The 22,048-nt window shown below is 44.5% G+C and overlaps 1 protein-coding gene across 1 annotated transcript in view; it reads left to right on the top strand.

The window, feature by feature from the left end:
• Positions 1-417: 417 nt before the first annotated feature.
• The window catches only part of LOC138364241 (tRNA-dihydrouridine(47) synthase [NAD(P)(+)]-like), a 37,403-nt gene continuing 15,772 nt past the window's right edge, over positions 418-22,048 (top strand). The window contains exons 1-7 of the mRNA XM_069323602.1: positions 418-643; positions 3,403-3,512; positions 6,408-6,636; positions 10,080-10,182; positions 16,288-16,734; positions 17,471-17,665; positions 18,095-18,211. Coding sequence (XP_069179703.1) covers positions 597-643; positions 3,403-3,512; positions 6,408-6,636; positions 10,080-10,182; positions 16,288-16,734; positions 17,471-17,665; positions 18,095-18,211 — 1,248 coding nt within the window. The 5' untranslated portion in view covers positions 418-596. The remainder of the gene's footprint in view (positions 644-3,402; positions 3,513-6,407; positions 6,637-10,079; positions 10,183-16,287; positions 16,735-17,470; positions 17,666-18,094; positions 18,212-22,048) is intronic.

Below are 22,048 nucleotides of genomic sequence, written 5' to 3'. Positions count from 1 at the left end.
CACAGGGTTATTAACCCGTGGAACCGTCTACCCGCCGAAGCCGTATGCCAAAGCTCTGAAATTTAAAATCCAGCTTAAAAATATCACCAGGACAAATCGGAGTACTTTCAACATGCCCCAGTCTTCCTTTCCTCGTCTAGGCCACTAGACAGATAGTGGACCTCAGGTAAATTCAGGCAAATTCAGATTAAGATAGCCGCACATGGTTGTGCTCCTAAGCTAAAAGAAAAGAAGCTAAAAAAAAAAGAAGCTAAAAATTCTACTCTCATCGAAGCTGTTTATAAATTAGTTCATGTCACCTATAAATGTTTCAAATATTACAGGTAAGAATACTGCTATGTTATTTATTAATGGTATTAGTGTTAGTGTGAATGGCGAGTTGATTTAGGCTGGTGGTGGTGATGAAGGTTTAGGCTCGTGGTGGCCACAACACAGCAGCCGCCGTTGCCTGGGCCAAGAGCACGCTGGGGGGCGCATCCGATCCCACGATCGTCGTCGCCCCTAAATCAACACAACAAGAGCACGCTGGCAGTCTATATATTCTATATATTCTAAACGTATATGAGGACGCTGTTTGTATCTTCAGCACCCACACCATGAGCAACATAGACGTTACCGACGTGGTGGCGCACATCAAGCAGGAGTGAGGAACATGGCCCCTATTCTGTCTTGTGAATGGAAACGAGACGAATTTTCCTTTAGGCAAAGTTGGAGGTTGTAGCGTGCCCTGGGAGTAGGCAGTACCCTGGGGTAGGCGTGCCCTGGGGTAGGCAGTACCCTAGGGTAGGTGTGCCCTGGGAGTAGGCAGTACCCTGGGGTAGGCGTGCCCTAGGGTAGGTGTGCCCTGGGGTAGGCGTGCCCTGGGGTAGGTGTGCCCTGGGAGTAGGCAGTACCCTGGGGTAGGCATGCCCTGGGGTAGGTGTGCCCTGGGGTAGGCAGTACCCTAGAGTAGGTGTGCCTTGGGGTAGGTGTGCCCTGGGGTAGGCGTGCCCTGGGGTAGGTGTGCCCTGGGGTAGGCAGTACCCTGAGGTAGGTGTGCCCTGGGGTAGGCAGTACCGTGGGGTAGGTGTGCCCTGGGGTAGGCAGTACCCTGAGGTAGGTGTGCCCTGGGGTAGGCAGTACCCTGGGGTAGGCAGTATCCTGAGGTAGGTGTGCCCTGGGGTAGGCAGTACCCTGGGGTAGGCAGTACCCTGGGGTAGGTGTGCCCTGGGGTAGGCAGTATCCTGGGGTAGGCAGTGCCCTGGGGTAGGCAGTGCCCTGGGGTAGGCAGTACCCTGGGGTAGGCAGTACCCTGGGGTAGGCAGTACCCTGGGGTAGGCAGTACCCTGGGGTAGGCAGTACCCTGGGGTAGGCAGTACCCTGGGGTAGGCAGTACCCTGGGGTAGGCAGTACCCTGGGGTAGGCAGTACCCTGGGGTAGGCATGCCCTGGGGTAGGCAGTACCCTGGGGTAGGCAGTGGGCACTGGTATATTGAACCTGTCAGCTGCCACCACTGGACATGTCGCACTAATGTTGTTAAGTGCCATTTATATTGCTGTAAGGCAAAATGAACTATAGGAAATTGCTTCAAACTCAGAATATAACAGGTTATAATATATGCAGATACAGGTTACTGTGTACCCAAAACAGTTCAGTTGATTTTAAAACCCACCTAACCAAATGCAATTTAACTTGACCCAAATTTATACTAACATAGTCTCAGGATATGTTCACTTTTAGCACTTAGGGAGCTTGTTTGGAGCACTATATGAACTGCCTCAAATCCATCCAACAAAATCAGCCCTATAAAATTGTTTTCCATTAAACAACATACAGTTCATTGTTCTGCTCTCCAAATATTCTAAACATAGTGGTGTGCTCATAATATTTATAAGGCCTCCATTGTTTGTCAAAAAAAAGTGAAACTTTCCCTCGAGGTTACCTTACCTTGTGGTTACCTTGCAATTATTTTGGGGCTCAATGTGCCTGCTGCCCGGTCCTCGACCAGGCCTCCTAGTTGCTGGACTGGTCAACCAGGCTGTTGGATGTGGCTGCTCACAGCCTGTATGTAACATAATACAGTGCATCAATATTGCAAAAAAAATATGTAGGACTATTATTTTTTATTTTTTACATTTCCTAAGTCATTTATGCAAACATACATTGCAAATAAACTTGATTAAAAATTGAAGTGCCTAATTTCCTTACCAAAGTACTCCATCCTATTATTCTATTTTGATTATTATTAAATCTGTTATCTTGAGGTTATCTTGAGATGATTTCGGGGCTTTAGTGTCCTCGCGGCCCGGTCCTCGACCAGGCCTCCACCCCCAGGAAGCAGCCCGTGACAGCTGACTAACACCCAGGTACCTATTTTACTGCTAGGTAACAGGGGCATAGGGTGAAAGAAACTCTGCCCATTGTTTCTCGCCGGCGCCTGGGATCGAACCCTGGACTCACAAGTCCAGCATGCTGTCCGCTCGGCCCGGTAGGAATAACAATAAAATAATGAAGGAAACTGTAGGTCTTTTGGCCCATGCTGGTCAGCTCCTATTTGTACTAATATACAATGTTCATATTTGCATAATCTTCCAATGCTGTCCCACAGCATGATATAATTTTATTACCCATGGGAGTCATATAGACCATTTAAACAATATTTTTCCATTTACATATACAGTTGAGAAATTATAGAGAAGGATGATAAGGCCAACATTTGGTATCAGACCTTTCCCATGAACACAGATTGAAGTGTTACAATCTGCAGTCGTTAAATGCATGATATGGGGAAGGAGGGGAAGGATGTAAGCACTTGAAAATGACGGTAACTGCAGAAGGCCTATTGACCCATACAAGGCAGCTCGTATTTATATCCACCCAATCCCATTCATATATATGTCTAACCTATGCTTGAAAGAATCAAGGGATCCTACTTCTATTATGTTGACCGGACCCCACATTAGAAAGTGAAGGGGCAACGACGTTTCTATAGTTAACTTCTATCATGTTATGTGGTATTTGGTTCCACAAATCAACAACTCTATTACCAAACCAGTATTTACCCAGGTCTTTCCCAAATTTAAACTTATACAATTTATACCCACTGTTATGTGTTCTGTCTTGTGTTGATACTTTTAATAACCTATTAATATCCCCTTTGTTATGTCCATTCATCGACTTGTACACCTCTTATCATGTCACCCTTAATTCTTCGCCTTTCTAGCGAATGTAATTTAAGCTTCGTCAATCATTCTTTATATGACTGATTTCTAATTCGGGATTAACTTTGTCATCCTATGCTGGACGCATTCTAATGAATTTATATCCATTCTATAGTACGGCGACTAAAACTGAACTGCATAATTTAAATGGGGCCTAACCAGGGCAAGATATAGTTGAATAAACATTTTATTGGTTTTGCAGATTCATCATACCTGTGGAGACACAAGCTAACAAGCAAGAAGCTGCTGAAGCCAGAGCAGAGAGAGAGGACTCGACTGATGAACCTCCAAACAAGAAACAGAAGCTAACAGGTAAACAAGTTGATGGCATTGTGGTGCAGCAGGTGTGTCTGTACAGAGGGGTATGAGGGTAGACTTAACCCTTAAACTGTGCAGGCCATTTTGACATATTGTCTGTCGTGCACAAGAAAAAAAAAAAAGTTCATTTTTTTTTACAGTATCTTGACATAAAACTATGCATGTTTTCAAGAGACAATCTGATAAATATCTGTAGGAAGTACTGGACTCATCTGGGTTGTGGATATGTGGGCCTGTGGGCCACTGCAAGCAATAGCCTGATGAAATATGTTATTACCACAGAAGCCTGACCACCTGGCTGGGCTTTGAGAGTAGAACTCTCAAAATTGGATATAAGCAAGCAGGATTTAATTTTCCTATTGAGTCAAGAGTATGAAATAGCTAACTGAAGAAAAGTGAGATCAGATGTTTCTTGTTTTGCACTATAATACGATTGACTGATCACTCACCCCTCCCGATGTTGACTTCTGTCCATTCTATATACCCATAGGTTATGCCTTAGTAATGGAGTAATTTCTTTTTTATTCTCACTAGCTTCTATTGCCTTTTCTTTAGTAATAGATAATAGGTTATTCTAGGTCTTGTAAGATGTTAGTTCTTTATCCCTGATGTTGGGCATGATGGCACAACACTGACACTCAAAGTTTAAAAGCACCGATTCAGAAGGACCACAAGTTGCGATGAGGCCTCTGATAACTTTTGTATGCCTACTGGAAAAACAGGACCAGAATCTGGGTGCCTCAAAGAAGCATGGGGAGCATTGGGATCAGAGATCAACCTGCTACCAAGGTGAACTACACATAAAGTTTAAAGTGTTGCCAAACAAGCCAGTGCTCATAGAGAAATAAATAAAAAAACATGCATAGCTAGTGAGGGAGCTGCACAAAAATTGGTGTTTCATTACATTTAGCACTATTTATTTGTTGGACCACTCGCTGGCTTTCCTTAGCTACTTCGCAAGAGCACTCTATAGAGGATAGTCTTTTTGAAAGGGAAATGTTAGAAAATATGTACAGTGGCACCTCGACTTACGATTGCCCCTACTTATGATAATTTCGAGTTACGATGTAAATTTGATCGAAAAATGCGACTCGACATCCGATGGTGTCGTCGACTTTCGATATTTGTTGGTACACGTTCGGGTCGACTGAGCGCGTGGTTCCTGGTCACGAGGTCCGACCTGCCTCAGTTTACTACAGCTGCCCGCTTAGTGACGATCGCGCCTATAAGAAATTCCGCGTTTGTGATGATTTTTTGCATTTTGAACATTAAAGTAATTATTATATATCACGCCATGAGTCCCAGGAAAGTCAGTGATAAGGCTCAACATATGAAAACCCATGTAAGGATGACCATAGAGCAGAAACAGGAGTACAGAATGTCTCTTCCTCAACAATTAAGAAAATGTGTGCAGCATGGGAAGAATTGCAAACCTTTGCTGAAACGACTCGCCCAAATCAAGCTGCAGTAGGCCGTTGCCTTAACCTATTCAATGACACTGTGATGCATCATTACAGACAAATGCTAAAACGGAGGGAAAAACAAATGTCTTGACAAATTTGTAGTGAGACAAACAAGCACTGAACCACAACCAGGTCCTAGTGGTATGCAGGCAAAACGTGCCAGGGAGTGTATACTAGAAAGATCGTCACTGCCTGATGTTATAATGGAAGGGGACTCCCCTTCCAAACAGTAACAACTCTCCTCCTCCCCCTCATCACCATCTTCCATACACCATCAAGAGCCCTCAATAAAGGTAAGATCAACTTAGGTACTGTATTGTAGTTAGAAAAAAACATTGTATTCAGTATAAAATGTATTTGTATGTTAATATTTTAGTAGGTGGGGATCGGATTAATTCAATTCTCTTTATTTCTTATGGGAAAAATCGCTTCGACTTACGATATTTCGAGTTACGATCCGTCTCTGGGAACGGATTAGCATCGTAAGTCGAGGCCCCATTGTATACAGTACAGAAGGGCCATGGTGAGGACATCCTAAAGGCAGCAATCAGCCAGCACCAATTGGACTCCCAGAAAGCCCTAGTCATGATACTAGCAGTATTGAAAAAATGTTAGCTAATAAAGTTACAATAGCAGGATACTTAGACAAATTATGAGTATGGGGATAAACATTAGGCCGAGTGAACAAAGTGAAACCAGATTCCCTAAAAACACATCAACAAAATAGCTGCCAAATAACTTTCAGATCTAAAAAAAAACCAGGGCTAAGACTGGCGGTGTTAAATATGCCAAGACAAGAAGCTAGAAAGAAAGAGACAGTATGATCCGCACATACAAAAATAGTGACAGGAACTGACACGGTTGACAATAGGAGGAAGTTTTGAAACATGTAATTTCAAGAATGGTAGGCATATATTCACACTAAGGAAACAAAAGTGCAGAAAAAATATGAGAATTCTCTTTTGCAAACAGAATTGTAGTTGGTTGGAACAAGATGCCAAAAACATAAGTACAGTAGTTTCAAAGCATAAAAACAAAGCAAAGTTTTATACCCCAATCGAGAGAGCGTCGGCCTCACACACGTGGGGTCCATGGTTCAAGACCCATACAGCCCAGGTGAATGGAATAATTTCAAATCATTGTATGACAGATATAGAAAAGACAGGATGACACGAACAATTACCAAAGTGGAGTTACAGGACGAGAGCTGTACAAGTATTAATGGTTGTTGTTGGGTTTAAATAGAAGCTAACTTGCATAGGCCAATAGGCCTTCTTTAGTTTGTGTTCTTATATTATGTATACTCTAATTTATATGTAAAGTGTTTTATTATCATTGTACTATTGTTGCTTTACCTGTTACAAAAATTGCTGTATTTTAATGACCTATGATTTCTTTCTTTCAAAATATAACTTTTTTCTTTTAGGTACACACAAAAAACGCCCCAAGTTGATAAAGGCACCCAAGAGTAGCAAGTTGTGTAGGTCTGTGTGGTGTTTACGTGTGGGTGAAGATGTTAGTGGCAAGTGCACGTTTCCAAAATGTGACTTCATGCATGATGTGGCTGCATTCTTGAGTACCAAACCTGAAGATCTAGGATCAGTGTGTCACAACTTCCGGACATATGGCATGTGTCATTATGGTTTCACATGCAGGTAGGCAACGGGTAAACAATTGACATTTTGCTAGGGAAGTGATTTTTGTGAATTACTGTACAGTATATACCACTTTATTAAACTAGCAAGGAATGTTTAAAAGAAGTAAGAAAAGTAAAACTACTGTAAGCTAACAAATAATATGATGTGCTACTTTCTCAGTAGTTGGTCAGTTACTATACTATCAGCCAGGGTCTGCCCAGAGCTCTACATAAATACCAGTCCCTCTGTGATTTTCTCTCCACTGTGGCAAGTGCATTTTACAAAACTCTTGCCATGTGATAAGGAATAGAATCTATAGAAGATTATTCTCAATCCTCCATCAGAGCAACTATGCTATGAAAGAAAATAGGAGAAACAAACCAATTCAAATGATATTGAGGTTGCCAAGACATAAAATAGTATGTTTTAAACTACTGTAACTACTGTATTAGTCTTCACCTGACCACCAGCAGGTGATAACCCGAATTCCACAAGGCTATCAGGAAGCCGGCAACCTTACTCAACCTGGCCAATCATACAAGCTTGGGAAGGTGTGGGAAGGGAGATGTGCCAACCTAGTTGCTGCTCCGAGGGTACAATCACTAACTACCCTATTTCTGAACTAGCTTCCTTGGTTGCTCATCAAGACACTCCACAGAGCAAACTCCAGTTCATGCACATAAACAGGATCTCATGTGAATTAGCATGAAAATGAAGAGTGCAGAAGGACCAGAGAAACTAGTGAGCAGATGTGGAAGATCCAGGGACTGGAATAGGCATTAGTGTTGGTGGGTGAGAGGAAGTACAGAGCTACGGAGCACTTGAGGTCAAGGAAGATGAGGCAGTGAGCGACTAGCCAGCACTCGGTTCAACCTCCTAGTTCTCTATGCTCGAATCTCTTGGCAACCCATAGATAAAAAAAGTGGTGATGGCTGTAAACTTGCGTATATAGTATGTCCAAGAATAGAGGTAAAGCAGAAACATCTTCACCAAATCGGAGAGACGAGCCTTAGTATATGGAGGCAACGGCAGGTATTAAGAAAGAAGGCTACAGACTGAGAAACCAGAGACCCACATAAATAGCATTGCAATGATGCCATTGGACTGAATTGATGATAGAACTCTAGATAAATAGGTCAGGCCTGTGCCGCAATAGGGCCTTTCACACGAAACCATGTTGAAAGTCCTGCATCAGGCCATATGGTAGTGTCAGTTACTTCCGTATAATAATTCACAGCAAGAAATCTGTCTCCTCCTTGAATATTGGGACCACGTCAGCCTTCCTCCAAGTAGTAGTGACAGTAATCACATGTTGATTGATTTATTGAGTATTCATATTAGTGGTTCATAGAGCTCTGCTTCTCTCTGCACTTGTTCAAAACGTCTGAACACCTCATCTGTGTCTGGTGATTTATTTAGTTTTAATTTTCTAATTTGTTTAATGATGTTGACTATTAATGTGAATGTATGATACAGTAATTAATTTTTGTCACCATCTTTATATTGTTTTCATGTTGGGAAGGCTGGCTAAGCTTTCATTGGTAAACATGTAGGCACATTAATTATTTAGCATATTGTTAATTTCTGTCTCATCATTTATCAGCCGGCCTGCATTTGTCTTTAGATGCCCTCTTTTTCTACCACTTAGTCTGGTAAATCTGGAAAAAAGCCTTCGGGATTTGACTTTGCATTTCATCCCTTTTGCCTTTTTTTATTTTCCATTTAAAATGTTTCCTTTTTATTTTTCTCTCAAATTTATTAGGTAGGGGTCTCTAATTTTGTTTATCCTTTATATTGTACATACCCTATAAAATATAAAAGTTGGTATTTTACTCTGTTAACCGTTTGGGATCACTATTATCCAAATGAATGTCTGTTAGGGATATTGTTTCCCTGTTCCATTTTAAGTGTAGATAAAATGTTGTATTCTTCATCTATTATGGTGAGATTAACCAAGGTCCATTCCTCTCTAGAGGAGTGAACCTCATCTGACCCAGCTAGTCTACTGGAGTTCTTAGTTGGCCATAGTATGTCTTCTGGAAATTTGGGACCCGAAGTTATAACTAGTATTCTTTCACACAGTCTCAAAGCTTGTACCATTACCATTGTACCATTAAAACAATTCCTTTCAAGTTGGTAATTTACCTTAATTTATCATGGCAACCACTCACCACTAACACTGAATCTTGACAAAATTCCACATAGGATAGGAATTGCTTACCTTTTCCTAATCATATCTAGCGCTAACTTGAATCTATTTAATAATTTCTTACTTCGTCTCCTCCAACATTATCCTGTGCTCATCCTGTCAACTATCTCGGTTATCCCAGCCCCAGGAAAACACACCTTCATCCTCTTACATGTATGTGAACCCCTTCAACAAAAGGCCCTGTTTGCTTTGTCTGACCTGAGAATTATAAACAACCAAGATTTTTGTACTTTGTTGAGATGTTTCATTGCCCTACCTGGATTATACCTGGAAGGGTTTTGGGAGTTTGTCTATTTCTCAAGCCCAATCCAGTGTCAGGCCTAACTTTTTAGAGCTTGGTCTAACAGGCTGTTGCTTGAGGTCGGCCTTCAGGCCCTCATATCCACTACAACCTGGTTGATATAGTATTTCTTGCAGAAAACAGTCCAGTTTGTTCTTGAAGTCCACTTTTGTTTCAGGAATATTTCATATATTTGCTGGGTGGATATTGAACAGCTTTGGACCTCTTATGTTTATGCAGTGATCTCTGATTATGCCTTCTTCCATATTGTTGACTCCAGTATGTTGCTATTTTACTGTGCATATTTGGGACTCGGCCATCTAGTATTTCCCTACCTGGATTGTGCCTGGATGGGGTTCTTGGAGTTGTTCTACTCCCTAAGCCCGGCTTGAGGCCAGGCTTGACTTGTGAGAGCTTGGTCCTACAGGCTGTTGCATGGAGCGGCCCACAGGCCCACATATCCACCACAGCCTGGTTAGTCCGGCACTTCTTGAAGAAAACTATCTAGTTTTCTTTTGAAGGTGTCTGTTTGTTTTTCTGTTGGATCCCTACTTAGATTTTACTCTGCAGCACAAAGAACTGGTTGGGAGGCCTCCACTGTTTACTTTCTTATGGTTGTTCCACCATCCATATATAGGATTCATTCTACTACTTCTTGTACCTACTAGCTATCCCGTTTAACCTCCATGACATTGTTTTGCCCCTGTCTTGTAGTTTTCTGCACTGATGTCTACTCTTTCTTACAATGTTCCCTGCCATCTATCAGCCGATGTACTGCATTCCTCTCTCTGTTGATTTTGACCATGAGTGACAAGCCAAGTTGGAACAGTGCCTGGGAGAAAGTCATGGGGTAGGCCATTACTGTTCATGGGCCCCCATTAATCCTATGACAAGAGAACACTGGGAAATTTGTCTATCCACTTCACTCACTAGCTCATGTCATACCTCATAATGCTTTTAATTATATTGCAGATATGGTAGGGATCACATTGAAGATTTGGGTAATAAAGTCAACAAGGAAATCTGGGCTAAGTATGAGAAGAGCCCAACAGTCAGCAATGTATTGCAGAAGGAGGTGTGTATTTGAGTTTTTATTTGAAGTAGTTTTCTGTGAAGAGCTCCTCCGGCTCCCCGGAGCTATACCGAGCTGATGTGTATATATATTAGACCGTGTCAACAGTCAATCGCTGGAGTTCTAGACCTACTGGGGACCACAAGCCAGAACCTGGCCTCTTCAGAGAGGCACGAGGAGCAATGGCCTATAGACACTCCCCCATGTGGTTGGAAGCAGTCTATGTCTGCTTTCTATCAGGTCATGCACCCAGAAAGTTAGGAATCCCAAAACAAACTACAGCTGGTTAAAAATTGCAAACCGAAAGCCGAACGAGCAGGCAGAACTCCCCAATCAGAAAACAAGCAAACAAGCATGACATCACAGCTGCCGTGTCGGCTACCCAATCCTCAGTTCTGAGAATGTATTGGGTGGGGGTCAATCGACTGGCTCCAATCCTTGAGCAGTGCTGTGCCTTGTGGTGGTGTACGAGCCAGGAGTAATTCCAGAAGTACTGGGGCTGCATGGACCTAGGGTCACCTTCCCTAGGTGCCCTGTAAGTACTGCCCTTGTGGTTTAGGGTTATCTTCCATAAGTCGTTCGGGGACTACCTCCGCAGGGTTCTTTTGCTGCTCAGTGATTGCCCACCCTTGGGGTCAGCTGGGGTTGTTCCTGCCTCTGTTTGCCCTTGGGTAGGAGGTAGTATCGTCGCTGGCTGGGGCGCGAGGTAGTGTGCAGCTGTCTGATATACGCATAGCGGCTGGTTCTGTTACCTTGGAGACGTTGTGCTTTTGTGGGTTTTTTTCTTTTCTTTTTTGTTTTGACTGCCTTGTGTGGCTATAGGTCCACTTGTATTTTTGGTGGCCCTTCTCTAGGCCCCCCTGTGATTGTACTCGTCGTAGGGGGTTCAGCTTTTAGTATGATTGCTTTGTAACTGGAATAACCAGTTATCAGTACCTTGCCTGGGCTTCCCTTAGCAGTCAGCCTAAGGACCTGGAAATTCCCATTGAGGCTCATTTGTCTGGTGGAGGAGTCCTCTGAGTCCCACTCACCTCATGCGAGTTTGAAGGTTGCTCTGTCCCTTTGTCTCGGGGTGACATTCACCGTCTTTGTCTGCCATGTTGCCTCTTGGGTCATCTTAAGAGGTTATCTTGAGATGACTTTGGGGCTTAGCATCCCCGCGGCCCGGTCCTCGACCAGGCCTCCTGTTTGTTACACATCCCCCAGGAAGCAGCCTGTAGCATCTAACTCCCAGGTACCTATTTACTGCTAGCTGAACAGGTGCATCAGGGTGAAAGAAACTTTGCCCCGTTTGTCTCCGCCTGCACCAGGTATCGAACCCGGAACCTCAGGACTATGAATCCTAAGCACTGTCCACCCAGCTGTCAGGTGCCTGACAGCTGGGTGACACCTGGGTGACACCTTTAACCCAGAGTCTTGTGAGTGGTGTTCCATGTGTGTACTCCAGTTCACCCAGTCCGATAATACTGTTGATTGGGCGCAGGCAGCATCTGCATTTCATGCATGGTTTAGGTGAGAGGAAGTCTCACCTAAACCTTAGGTTGCTGCAACACTCTAGGTTAATTGCATTTCTGGATGCCCGTGGCTGCCCTGCTTTGGTTATAAGGACCCGGACTTGGGGGTGTTAGTCGCATTGACTCTGGTTTCGTCCGCACCCTCTTGTCCTTCCCCTGCTGTGGTTCATCCTTCTCCCCCCTCCTGCTCCCGGCTCCAAACGTCTGAGGGTTTCGGAGTCAAGGCAGGGTCTTCTTAGTGGTGAGACTTGGGCAGCTTCAGGGACTGCCCCTTCAGGATCGGAGGAGGAGGCATTCGAGCCTGCTCCTCCTGGCTTTTGAGTCGCGCCAGCGGGTCTCTTCATCCCTGAGCCTGAGGATGGCTCAGCCCCGAGTCCTGATGTGGAAGATCCCGGGGCTGGGGAGGAGTTGGGGGGGGGGGGCATAGGCCCCGTTTGACTCTGCTTGGGGTGTTGGTGCTCTCAGCAGCACGGGGCTGCTTGTTACAGGGGGAGGGTTTTTTCTATTCCCCCCTCCCTGTACGAGTTTGATGTGGGTTCGACTCCTCCCGGGTTCGGTTCTGGGTTACCTTGGGTTTCTCGGTTCCCTCCTTCCGGAGGTTTTCGGCTTCCCGCATCCCGCCGAGGGGGGTGTGGGAGGCCCTTGCGGCTTACCTCCAGCAAGACCTGGATTACGCCTCGATAATGGATCCTTCTTCTTTTAAGTTTGGCTCTCCTTTTCCTTGCTGGGTGCATTATAAGGTGCCGGGGTCTTCATGGCTGGCATACTGCCCTTTCTCTTCGTTGGGGGTTTGGCATGCATTCTGTCGGACCTGCATGCTTGAATGGCAAGAGTTGATTACAGTCGTTCAGGTTTACATGGGGGCGAGTTTAAGCACTTCAATGTGTGCTTGTGCGCCCCCATATTTCCTCGTGATATCGGCCAGGTGCAACTTCACGTGTAGGTTAACTCCCTTTCAGCATCCCTGGTGGTTGTGGATTTGCGCGCCCGTGGGCATTTGGCTTCGGTCTTGTGTTTCTTTTTCCTACTGGAGCTGTCTTTGGTCTGGCTCGAGGAAGATATGGAGGAGCTGGGTTCTGGGCTGGTGTCCTGGGTGTTTACCTCAGCAGCTTGGGCGTCGACTCCCTTGATGAAGTTGAATGCGCCGATTCTGAGGGAGGCGGTGTTTCTGTTCTTTGCTTCTCGCCTCACGTGGACTTTGCCTTCTGGACCTCCAGGACGCATGTTGGTATGTCCCGATTCATCCGAGGTTCATCCCACTTTATGACAGATTTAAGGAACACAAAAGAAGTGTTAAGTCTGCAGACACAAACAATGCTCTCTTCTGTCATGTTAGGGATTCTTATCATCCTATTGATTGGTCTTCCTCCAAAATAATCTTTCCTGCATCTACTCTACACAGACATTGTCCTGTCGAATCGGCCCTGATACACAACATACCCAACATGAACCTTAATCCTAGCTGTTGACTCTTCCCATTCACAGTACAGTACTGTATATACTCAAATGTTCTAAACTTTCTAACAAACGTGACCTAACATAAGCCTACCATTCCTTTTATCTTTCCTTTTCTTTCTCTTGTTTTCACTTACGCTCCCTTTCTTATTCCTATTATTACATCCTTTATTACACCTTACCTTCCGTACCTTTGGCCTTGCTCTCTTCTTCCTCTTAAGATTTCCATCTCACCTCTCTCTCTTGCCTATTTATTGCCCTTGCTTCCTTCGCCTCATCATAATCGACTTTATAATGGTTCAGGACGGACCGAAATGTCGTCGTCTCTTCATTTTCTAGTGTGTGGTTTCGTCAACTTAATATACAGTGGTACCTCGGTTTAAGAGTTTAATCCGTTCCTGGAGACAGCTCGTATTCCGAAAACTCGTATTCCGAAGCTAATTTCCTCATAAGAAATAATGGGAAATGAATTAATCCGTTCCTGATTACCCCAAAAACCCCACATCAAACTAAATTTTATACCTAATTCATCTAAATAAACCTACAAAACTATGTTCAAGTTATTACTTACCCTTGTTGTTGAATGCTGTAGGCGTATGGAAGATGGTGAGGAGGGGGGAGGAGGAGAGGTGTTACTGTTTGGAAGGAGAGTCCCCCTTCCATTATCACATCAGGCAGTGAGGACCTTTCTGGTGTGCACTACCTGGCACGTTTTGCCTAAGTACCACTAGGTCCTGGTTGTGGCTCACTGCTCGATTTTCTCACAACAAATCTGTCCATGGAAGCTTTTTTTTCCCTTCTTCGCAAGCTGTCTCTGTAGTAAGGCCTCACATTGTCATTGAAAAGATTAAGGCAACGGCCTACTACAGCTTTCTCTGGGTGAGTCTTTTCAATAAAAGTTTGAATCTCTTCCCACATCTGACACACCTTAATTTCTCCAGAAGGGACATTCGCTACTGCCTCATCCTCCTCCACTGGAGAATCATCAGCTGTGTCGTCTTGCTGTTCCTTTTGAAGGGCTTGGAGTTCTTCGGTGGTCAGTTCTTCATTGTGTTCTTCCACCACCTCCTCCACATCATCACCATCCAATTCCAAGCCCATTTGCCGGCCCAGAGTAACAATTTCCTCAACAATAGGCGCATCATTTACAGGCTCAAACCCTTCAAAGTCTAGTTCTTTCACACATTTAGGCCACAATTTTCTCCAGCCAGAAATCAGGGTTCTTTGAGTCACTTCTTGCCAGGCTTTGTCAACGAGTTTTAAAGAACTACAAATGTTAAAATGGTGTTTCCAGAACTCTTTGAGGGTGAGGTTTGTGGTTTCAGTCACTTCAAAACACTTCTGGAAAAGTGCCCTTTCATACAGTTTCTTAAAATTTGCTATGATTTTCTGGTCCATAGGCTGAATTAGAGGAGTGGTGTTAGGAGGAAGGAACTTTATTGTGAGAAATTTACTGTATCTGTGCATCAATTCATCTTCCAATCCTGGAGGATGAGCAGGAGCATTGTCGAGGAGAAGCACGGCCTTGAGTGGCAAATGTTTCTCCTGCAGATATTTTTCTATGGCAGGGCACAGCACTTCATTCACCCACTCCGAAAAAATAAGCCTAGTCACCCTTGCTTTTTTATTAGACTTCCACATCACACACATTTGGGTTTTCTGCACTTTATACTGTTTGAAAACCCTTGGATTTTCAGAATGATACACTAGCAAGAATTTAATTTTTAAATCGCCACTTGCATTTGAACACGGCACAAGCGTAAACCTATCTTTCATAGGCTTGTGTCCGGGCAAGGATATTTCCTCCTTGGTAATGTATGTCCTCTTAGGCAATCTTTTCCAAAACAGTCCTGTTTCATCACAATTAAACACTTGTTGCAGTAGGTATCCCTCAGCCTCTGCAAACTCTTTAAATTCTTCAATAAATCGTTCAGCGGCTGGTTTGTCTGAGCTGGCTGCCTCCCCATGCCTTGTAACACTATGGATACCACTTCTTTTTCTAATTTTTTCAAACCATCCCCCTGCTTGCCTTAAACTCTTTTGTATCTGCATCACTCGTTCCAGGGGTTTTCTTTACAAGGTCTTCGTGCAGTACCCTGGCTTTCTCACAAATGATGGCCTCCGAAACACTATCACCCTTTAACTCCTTGTCGTGTATCCAAATTAATAACAACTTTTCCACTTCTTCAAGTATTTGTGGTCTTTGTTTCGTGATTGTTCTTACGCCTTTTGCCACTTTAGCACTCATAATCTCATTTTTCTTCTTAAGTATAGTGCATATTGTTGATGTGGCTTTGTTGTACTGCCTACAAATTTCAACAACACGAGTACCATTTTCATGCTTCCGAATGATCTGTTGTTTTTCCTCTACTGTCATCCTCACATGAGCTTTCTTGCCTTGATCCTTACCACTGGCTTTCTTGGGACCCATGGCGAGATATATAATAACAACTTTTATGGTCAAATGACCAAAAATCCAACAACACACTGAAAATCCGGGTGAAGAATTGACGTGGGATAGTCACTGGGCACGAGGCACTGGTAAACTGAGGGGTGAGGGGCGACGATCGCCGTACCACCACGCGCTAGGTCGGCCTGTACGCGTATCAACAAACTCGTGTTCCGAGGTAACCCGAGGTTACGTCAAGCCATCGTCTCACATTCAGACTCTGAGTGTGAGATGATGGCTTGATCTGGGAATGCCATGTGCATGCTGCATGCTAGGCTGAATGTGTTATCTTGAGGTTATCTTGAGATGATTTCGGGGCTTTAGTGTCCCCGCGGCCCGGTCCTCGACCAGGCCTCCACCCCCAGGAAGCAGCTTGTGACAGCTGACTAACACCCAGGTACCTATTTACTGCTAGGTAACAGGGGCATTCAGGGTGAAAGAAACTTTGCCCATTTGTTTCTGCCTCGTGCGGGAATCGAACCCGCGCCACAGAATTACGAGTCCTGCGCGCTATCCACCAGGCTACGAGGCCCCTTATTACATGAGGCCCCCGTGTGCATTAACAATTATTATTGATTTATATAATACAGTAATATTCTTTATGTAATACTGCACATTTTGATGTACAATGACTAACGTTTTAAGAAGCTGTTTAAATTAACATTTGTAACAATGGTTGCTTAATTACAGGTCCAGCAAGAATTACGAAAGCGGCAGTATGATTTCACAAAAGCATTACAGGCTCATCGGAAAGCACAGTCAGAAGTGGCCAAGAATAATACCACAGACAAGAACAAAATTCTAGACAAAATGCCAGACGAAACTCCGATAGAAAAAAGTGGTGCTACAACAGAGGACCAAGGTGGTGACGAGCAGAGTTTATTAAATGGTTCTCAAGAAAATGCAGACAAGTCGGAAAAAGAGACTGTGCTGCTTGAGGTCCATAAAAATGGCTCGGATAGTGAAAAGGTGGAAAACAATACGTGTGACGGTGAAGAACCCCAGAGGGACGAGGGTACTGTGAAGCACAACACTCAAGCTGCAGAAAAGGAAGCAACGCATGCAAGAGATAATAATTTTCTCGGACCAGCTCCTGAAGAAGATCTAATTAAACTCAATGCTAGAGAAAAAAAGAAGGTATGTTAATTTAATTTCTTGCCAAGCAAGCATAAATAATTTTTTCATTATATGATAGTTCAAAACTAAAATTTAAGGAACTGATGCTATCCACTAAATATTTTATTCATAAAAAATACTGTATACTTAATGTACTCTAGTGTCATTACAGTGATGCTAAAATTTCAGAAAAATGCTTGCTTAATAACCATTCTATTAGTGTCTTCCTGATGAAACTCTTGAGCACTGTGTAGGCAGATCTTTATCAAGGAACCAGGCAAAGATCACTTTGGCCAACCACCCCCATCACTTCAGATGATTGCTTAACCAGTTTGCATTTCCTTGTCATTGCAAATCATCTGACAGAGGATGCAAGTAATGTTTGTTTTCTTTTTGTGGCTCGATAGGGCAAACATTTTCAAGCATTCATTTATTTTTATTTATGCCCTTTAGTACTTATCTCTACTCTAGAGCATTCATTCCCAAACATTTTGACACAAAATTCATAATTATAACACACAATAACTTGAAGTGTATAAACATTTTATGCATTGCTGAGTGGGTCCCTGACATGACCAGACCAGTATTGCACCAGGTGTGTGGCGAGGGGGGGGGGGGAATATTCATAGAGCACTGGACGATGATAATTTTCTGGATATAAATATTTATTTGTACAGATTGCAGAGGAGAATTAATCTTATGCTGAAATAGTACAGTATTATGTTTATTACTAAGTTTCTAATTTCTACATATTCAGATTGAGTGGAGAGGCAAGACCTACTTGGCTCCTCTCACCACACTGGGAAACCTGCCGTTTCGTCGCATCTGCAAGCAATATGGTGTGGACATAACATGTGGGGAAATGGCACTTGCCTCGTGTCTTCTGCAGGGGTCTCCTAGTGAGTGGGCCCTGGTCAAGCGCCATGAATCTGAAGATCTTTTTGGGGTCCAGGTATTTAATTATTTTTGCAAATTTAAATTAAGAATTATTTTTGTAAAGATAGCATCATGATATAAAGGTATAAATGGTACATGAAAGTACAGTATAATCATTCAACAAAGTAGTTTCTCAAGTTTAGTTAAGCTCTCAGCTCAGAAGGATCCATAGTATTGTACATGTATTAAAATGTGCAAAAACTTAGGTGTCTGAATATGTTTAAAGGGAGGAATATTAGCTCTTTGTCATTGAGTGTAAGGTATTAAAAATGTCAATATTTCTTGTTATTAATGTGAACTTGGGGAATGAAATCAAAGTATGTCTCTTGATAAAACAAAATGTTTGAACTGTTGGTGGTTCATGACCTAGAGCATTTAATGAAATATTCAAATGAAGTTTTTAAATTTGTGGCATTTTGTACAAATGATTTATATTTGGCTGTAGGTGTGTGGAAGCAATGCAGAAACCATGATTAAATGTGCCCAGCTTTTGGATGAAAATACTGATGTGAACTTCATGGATATCAACATGGGCTGTCCTATTGATCTCATCTATAAACAGGTGTGTTACATATAAACAAGGTTGTGTGGTGTGCCTACTGAATGGATGGTTGTATGTCAAATTCTTCGTGATGCTAGTTCGGTATTCCTCCAAGGAACACCTTATAAATTTCACCGAAATAATTTCTGTGTCCTTACATTTGGCTGCTTGAAATAAGATCCCACTGTATCCTTAAACATTATCATGCAGTCAGGCTACATTCAGAAAGACATCAGAGAAGTCACTGGGGAAATAAATAAATTAATTTAGCCAGAAGGCATGGCAGGATGTGCAGAATACCCCCCCTCCCCCCATTGAAGGGCAGATAGGTATACAATAGGTACTCTGAGAGAGAACTCTATCAACATCAGAGGCCGAGACTGTTCAACACGCTTCCACTACACATAAGGGGCATAACTGGCCCACCTCTCACAGTGTTCAAGAGAGAGAGAACTTTATAAACACCTTCAAGTCCAATAGCCTGGTTGACCAGTCCAGCAACAAGGAGGCCTGGTTGACGACCGGGCCGCAGTGACGCTAAGCCCTGAAATCATCGCAAGGTAACTGCAAGGTAGCCCAGAAATGACCAGCAGGGTTTAATTCAGACAAATTCCAAGCCCTTCCTAACTTTCACTTGGCAGCATTGGGCATCCAAGGGGAGGTCCTTGGAGCGTACCTCTGGCAGGACCTGGTTTCTTCTTGGTGTTGGATCCGGATCTGAGTTCAGTTTCTCTTACCCTGCTCGAGGGCATTTCATGGTTCCGGTGCCTTCCTGGCTGACAGCCTGCCTCGTTGACTGGTTGGTGTAGGCTTCCTCCTGGGGTTTGCTTGTCTGCTGGCCAGGGATCTGGTTCTTTCCCAGCTGGCTGGGTTCGGGTTCCTGGTGACTTTGCGGAAGTCCCAGTTGGTTCTGTCCCTGGTTCGGCCTTGGCTGGGCCCCGTGTGGGATTCTCGGATGGCGTCTGTCTCTCTCCCTCCTGCGGCTTTACTTCAGCTGCAGTCCCGCTTTCAGCTGTTTTTGAGGTGGACCCGGGTCATGCGGCAGTTGCTAGAGCAGCTGTGCGGGAGCCTGAGCTTTGCCTTGCTGGTTTTCCTGTGGGGCAGGGTTTGGTTTCGATGGCTGTTCTGGCACCTTCGGGTCAGCCCCTTTCGTCGCTCTCGCTGGGTTCGACCCCGGGGTCCTTGCATTGGTTGCTGCGTCTCCAGCTTCCTCTTCGGTGTGTTTCAGGGTTCAGTGCCATGGTGCATTCCCTTGCCCTCCTTCGATGTGTTTCCGAACGCCTTGTCCCTCGGCTGGGGCTTTGTGACCAGTGCTCACCAGGCTTGCCAAGGGCGTTGCGCTCCTTCTTCTGTTGGGCTCACAGCATGGTGAGAGTGTTTGTGGCTGTGCGGCAGGCGCTGTGGGGGTTTGGATCCCTCGGGGATCTGTGATCCAGCTCCATTTGGACTGTGCCCCAGTGGTTTATTGTCTCAACCGGGAAGGGATGGGGGGAATCTCTGCAGTCTGTGGCTCTTTGGGGCTAATCGCTTCGAGTGGCTTTTCTGCTGAGATCTCGGTGTGTGGCTCTCTGTGCTGTTAACTTTCACGGAGTGTCCGCTGTCATAGCAGACAGCCTGTCGCACTTCCTTCCTCTTTCGTTGGAGTGGACAGTTGATGACGCCTCCTTACCTTTCGCTCTGCTGGACGTTTGGGTGCCCGGAGGTGGACCCTTCGCGTTGGTGTGGTCTCGGTGTCTCCCTTTATACGTGGCGCCTTCCCTGTCTGTGAGGCTCTTGCGGTTGATGCTTTTTGGCAGGATTGGATGAGGTGGCTATTAATGTACCTTTATACCCTGGTCCAACTGTTGCTTCGGGTGTTTGCTCGGCTCAGATCTAATCGGGGGCGTGTGCTTCTCCTGGCCCCATGGTGGCTGGCCCAGCCTTGGTTTCAGGCTGCTTGCTCGGTGTGCGAACCCGCAAGTTTTTCGGCGACTTCGCCTCCTTCAGTGGGTCGGGCTGGTGAGGTACCTAGCTGGTTTGCCCTACTCTTCTGCTGTTCGCATCTGATCGTTTTGACGCAGGTGTTTCGCCTTTTATATGGTGATCAGGTGGCTTCTTTGATGGTGTCCCACCTGCAGTCTTCCTCTCAGCGACAGTATGACTTTCGGTGATCATTCCGTCATTTCTTTTCCCCTCATAGGGTTCCGTCGGTGTCTGTTCCGGTTGTTTTGTCCTTTCTTGTTTTTTTTTTCAGGACCTTCATTTCAAGCCAAATACTATCACTACTTCTTGTGTGGCGTTGGTGGAGCCACTCCAGCTTGGGTTCAGGGTGGATGTCGCTTCTGCTCCATTCCGTAAGCTCTCTCATGCGTCTGTCTCTGGCTTTGTGTGCCTTGGACCATCTGTCACGGCCTGGAGTCTCGTCTTCGCCTTGAGACCTGCGGTGCTACCGCCTTCCGGGTTAATCCCCTCTTTTTACGTATCTGTAGGTAGTTAGCTTGAGGGAGCCAACGGGGCTCCCCCTCAGAAAACCAGCGTTGAATGTATTGAAACGCCATTTTCTGGGTTAGCCCCAGGAGGCTCCCTGACACCCTCCCTCCCCCATCAGTCGGTGGTTTTTTCATTATTCCATGAACTGGAGGTGTGAGCTGCTGGCTTGCCTGAGTGGGCTCCCCTCTCCCAAGGGAGGGGGAAGGGAACTAATAAGCAGGCACGCTAGTTGGATGAAGATTTGCTTTTTTTTGGAGGGGGGGGGGGAGCTCTTTGGCTCTGTTTGAAAGTAGGTTTGAATTTTTCCCGGTAGAGGGTCTGTAGTGGTTCGCCTACCTTTCTGGGTGCCTTCCCCAGTCGATGGCAGACATGACATACTCGAAATATAGAGTGCTCATATGGCCATTGCTTCCTGCGCCTCTCTGAGGGGGGCCAGGTTCTGGCTCGTGGTTCCCATTAGGCAACAGAACTCCCGTAACTGATGTCCCCAAACTAATATAGCACATATCAGTCTGGATAGCGTCAGGGAACCTCCGAGGCTCACCCAGAAAATGGCATTTCAATACATTCAACGCTGGTTTTTTCTGTGCAGATATCTGTGGCAATGTGTAGATTTTAAATTTTTACTGAGAACCTTTGTGGGTATACAATGTACCAATACAATTACAAGGTTTTTGAATTATAGCCCATTTTATATATCATACATTGCCAATAGTGTATCAGGGATTAATGTTATTGTTATGGGAGTCTAGTTATCTTTTTAAATTATTTGTGTAATATTATGTATGTGTTGAAAGTCAATTGGCTGTTGTGAGAAATATCGGGTTTAGTCAAGTAACTAGTTCGTTACGTCTAGAAGGATTGCAAGTACTTTGCCATACTCAGTCAAGTAGAAAATTTTCATTCAAAGTTAATTAAGGAAATTTATTTAATTTCTTTTTTTTTAGGTTAGTTTCAGCTTCCGTTTGAGCTTGAACGAGCTTCATGCCTTGCTTCAGCATCAGGGTTTTATTGCATTTGGTAGGGGCTGTATCTATACGCACCTACATTCCAACCCAGGTTTCCTTGAAAAGAATGAGACTTCATCTTTTTGCAGGAGACCTCCTTTTGTCATTCAGGCTTCTTCGTCGTGTCCTGTAAAGAGAATTGAGCTTGGGGCTCCTTGTGATGCAACCGCACCTTTGCTGTGAAGTACAGTACCTTCCCAAGCTCCCCTGCTTAGGCCGTCAGTGTGTGGCCCTTGGCAGATTCTCCTCCCACTGAACCTTATCAGTTGTGGTGGCAGTGCTGGTGCCTGCACCTTCCATTTCATCTTGGCAGGACAGCATTCCTCCTCTCAGTAACATGCTGGCAAATACTCTGCAACACAGGTGAGTATTTCTCCCAGTT

Source organism: Procambarus clarkii, chromosome 13, assembly GCF_040958095.1.
Source record: "Procambarus clarkii isolate CNS0578487 chromosome 13, FALCON_Pclarkii_2.0, whole genome shotgun sequence".
Taxonomy (NCBI): domain Eukaryota; kingdom Metazoa; phylum Arthropoda; class Malacostraca; order Decapoda; family Cambaridae; genus Procambarus; species Procambarus clarkii.
The sequence above is the reverse complement of the archived record's forward strand: the minus strand, read 5'-3'. Positions and strand labels throughout refer to the sequence as shown.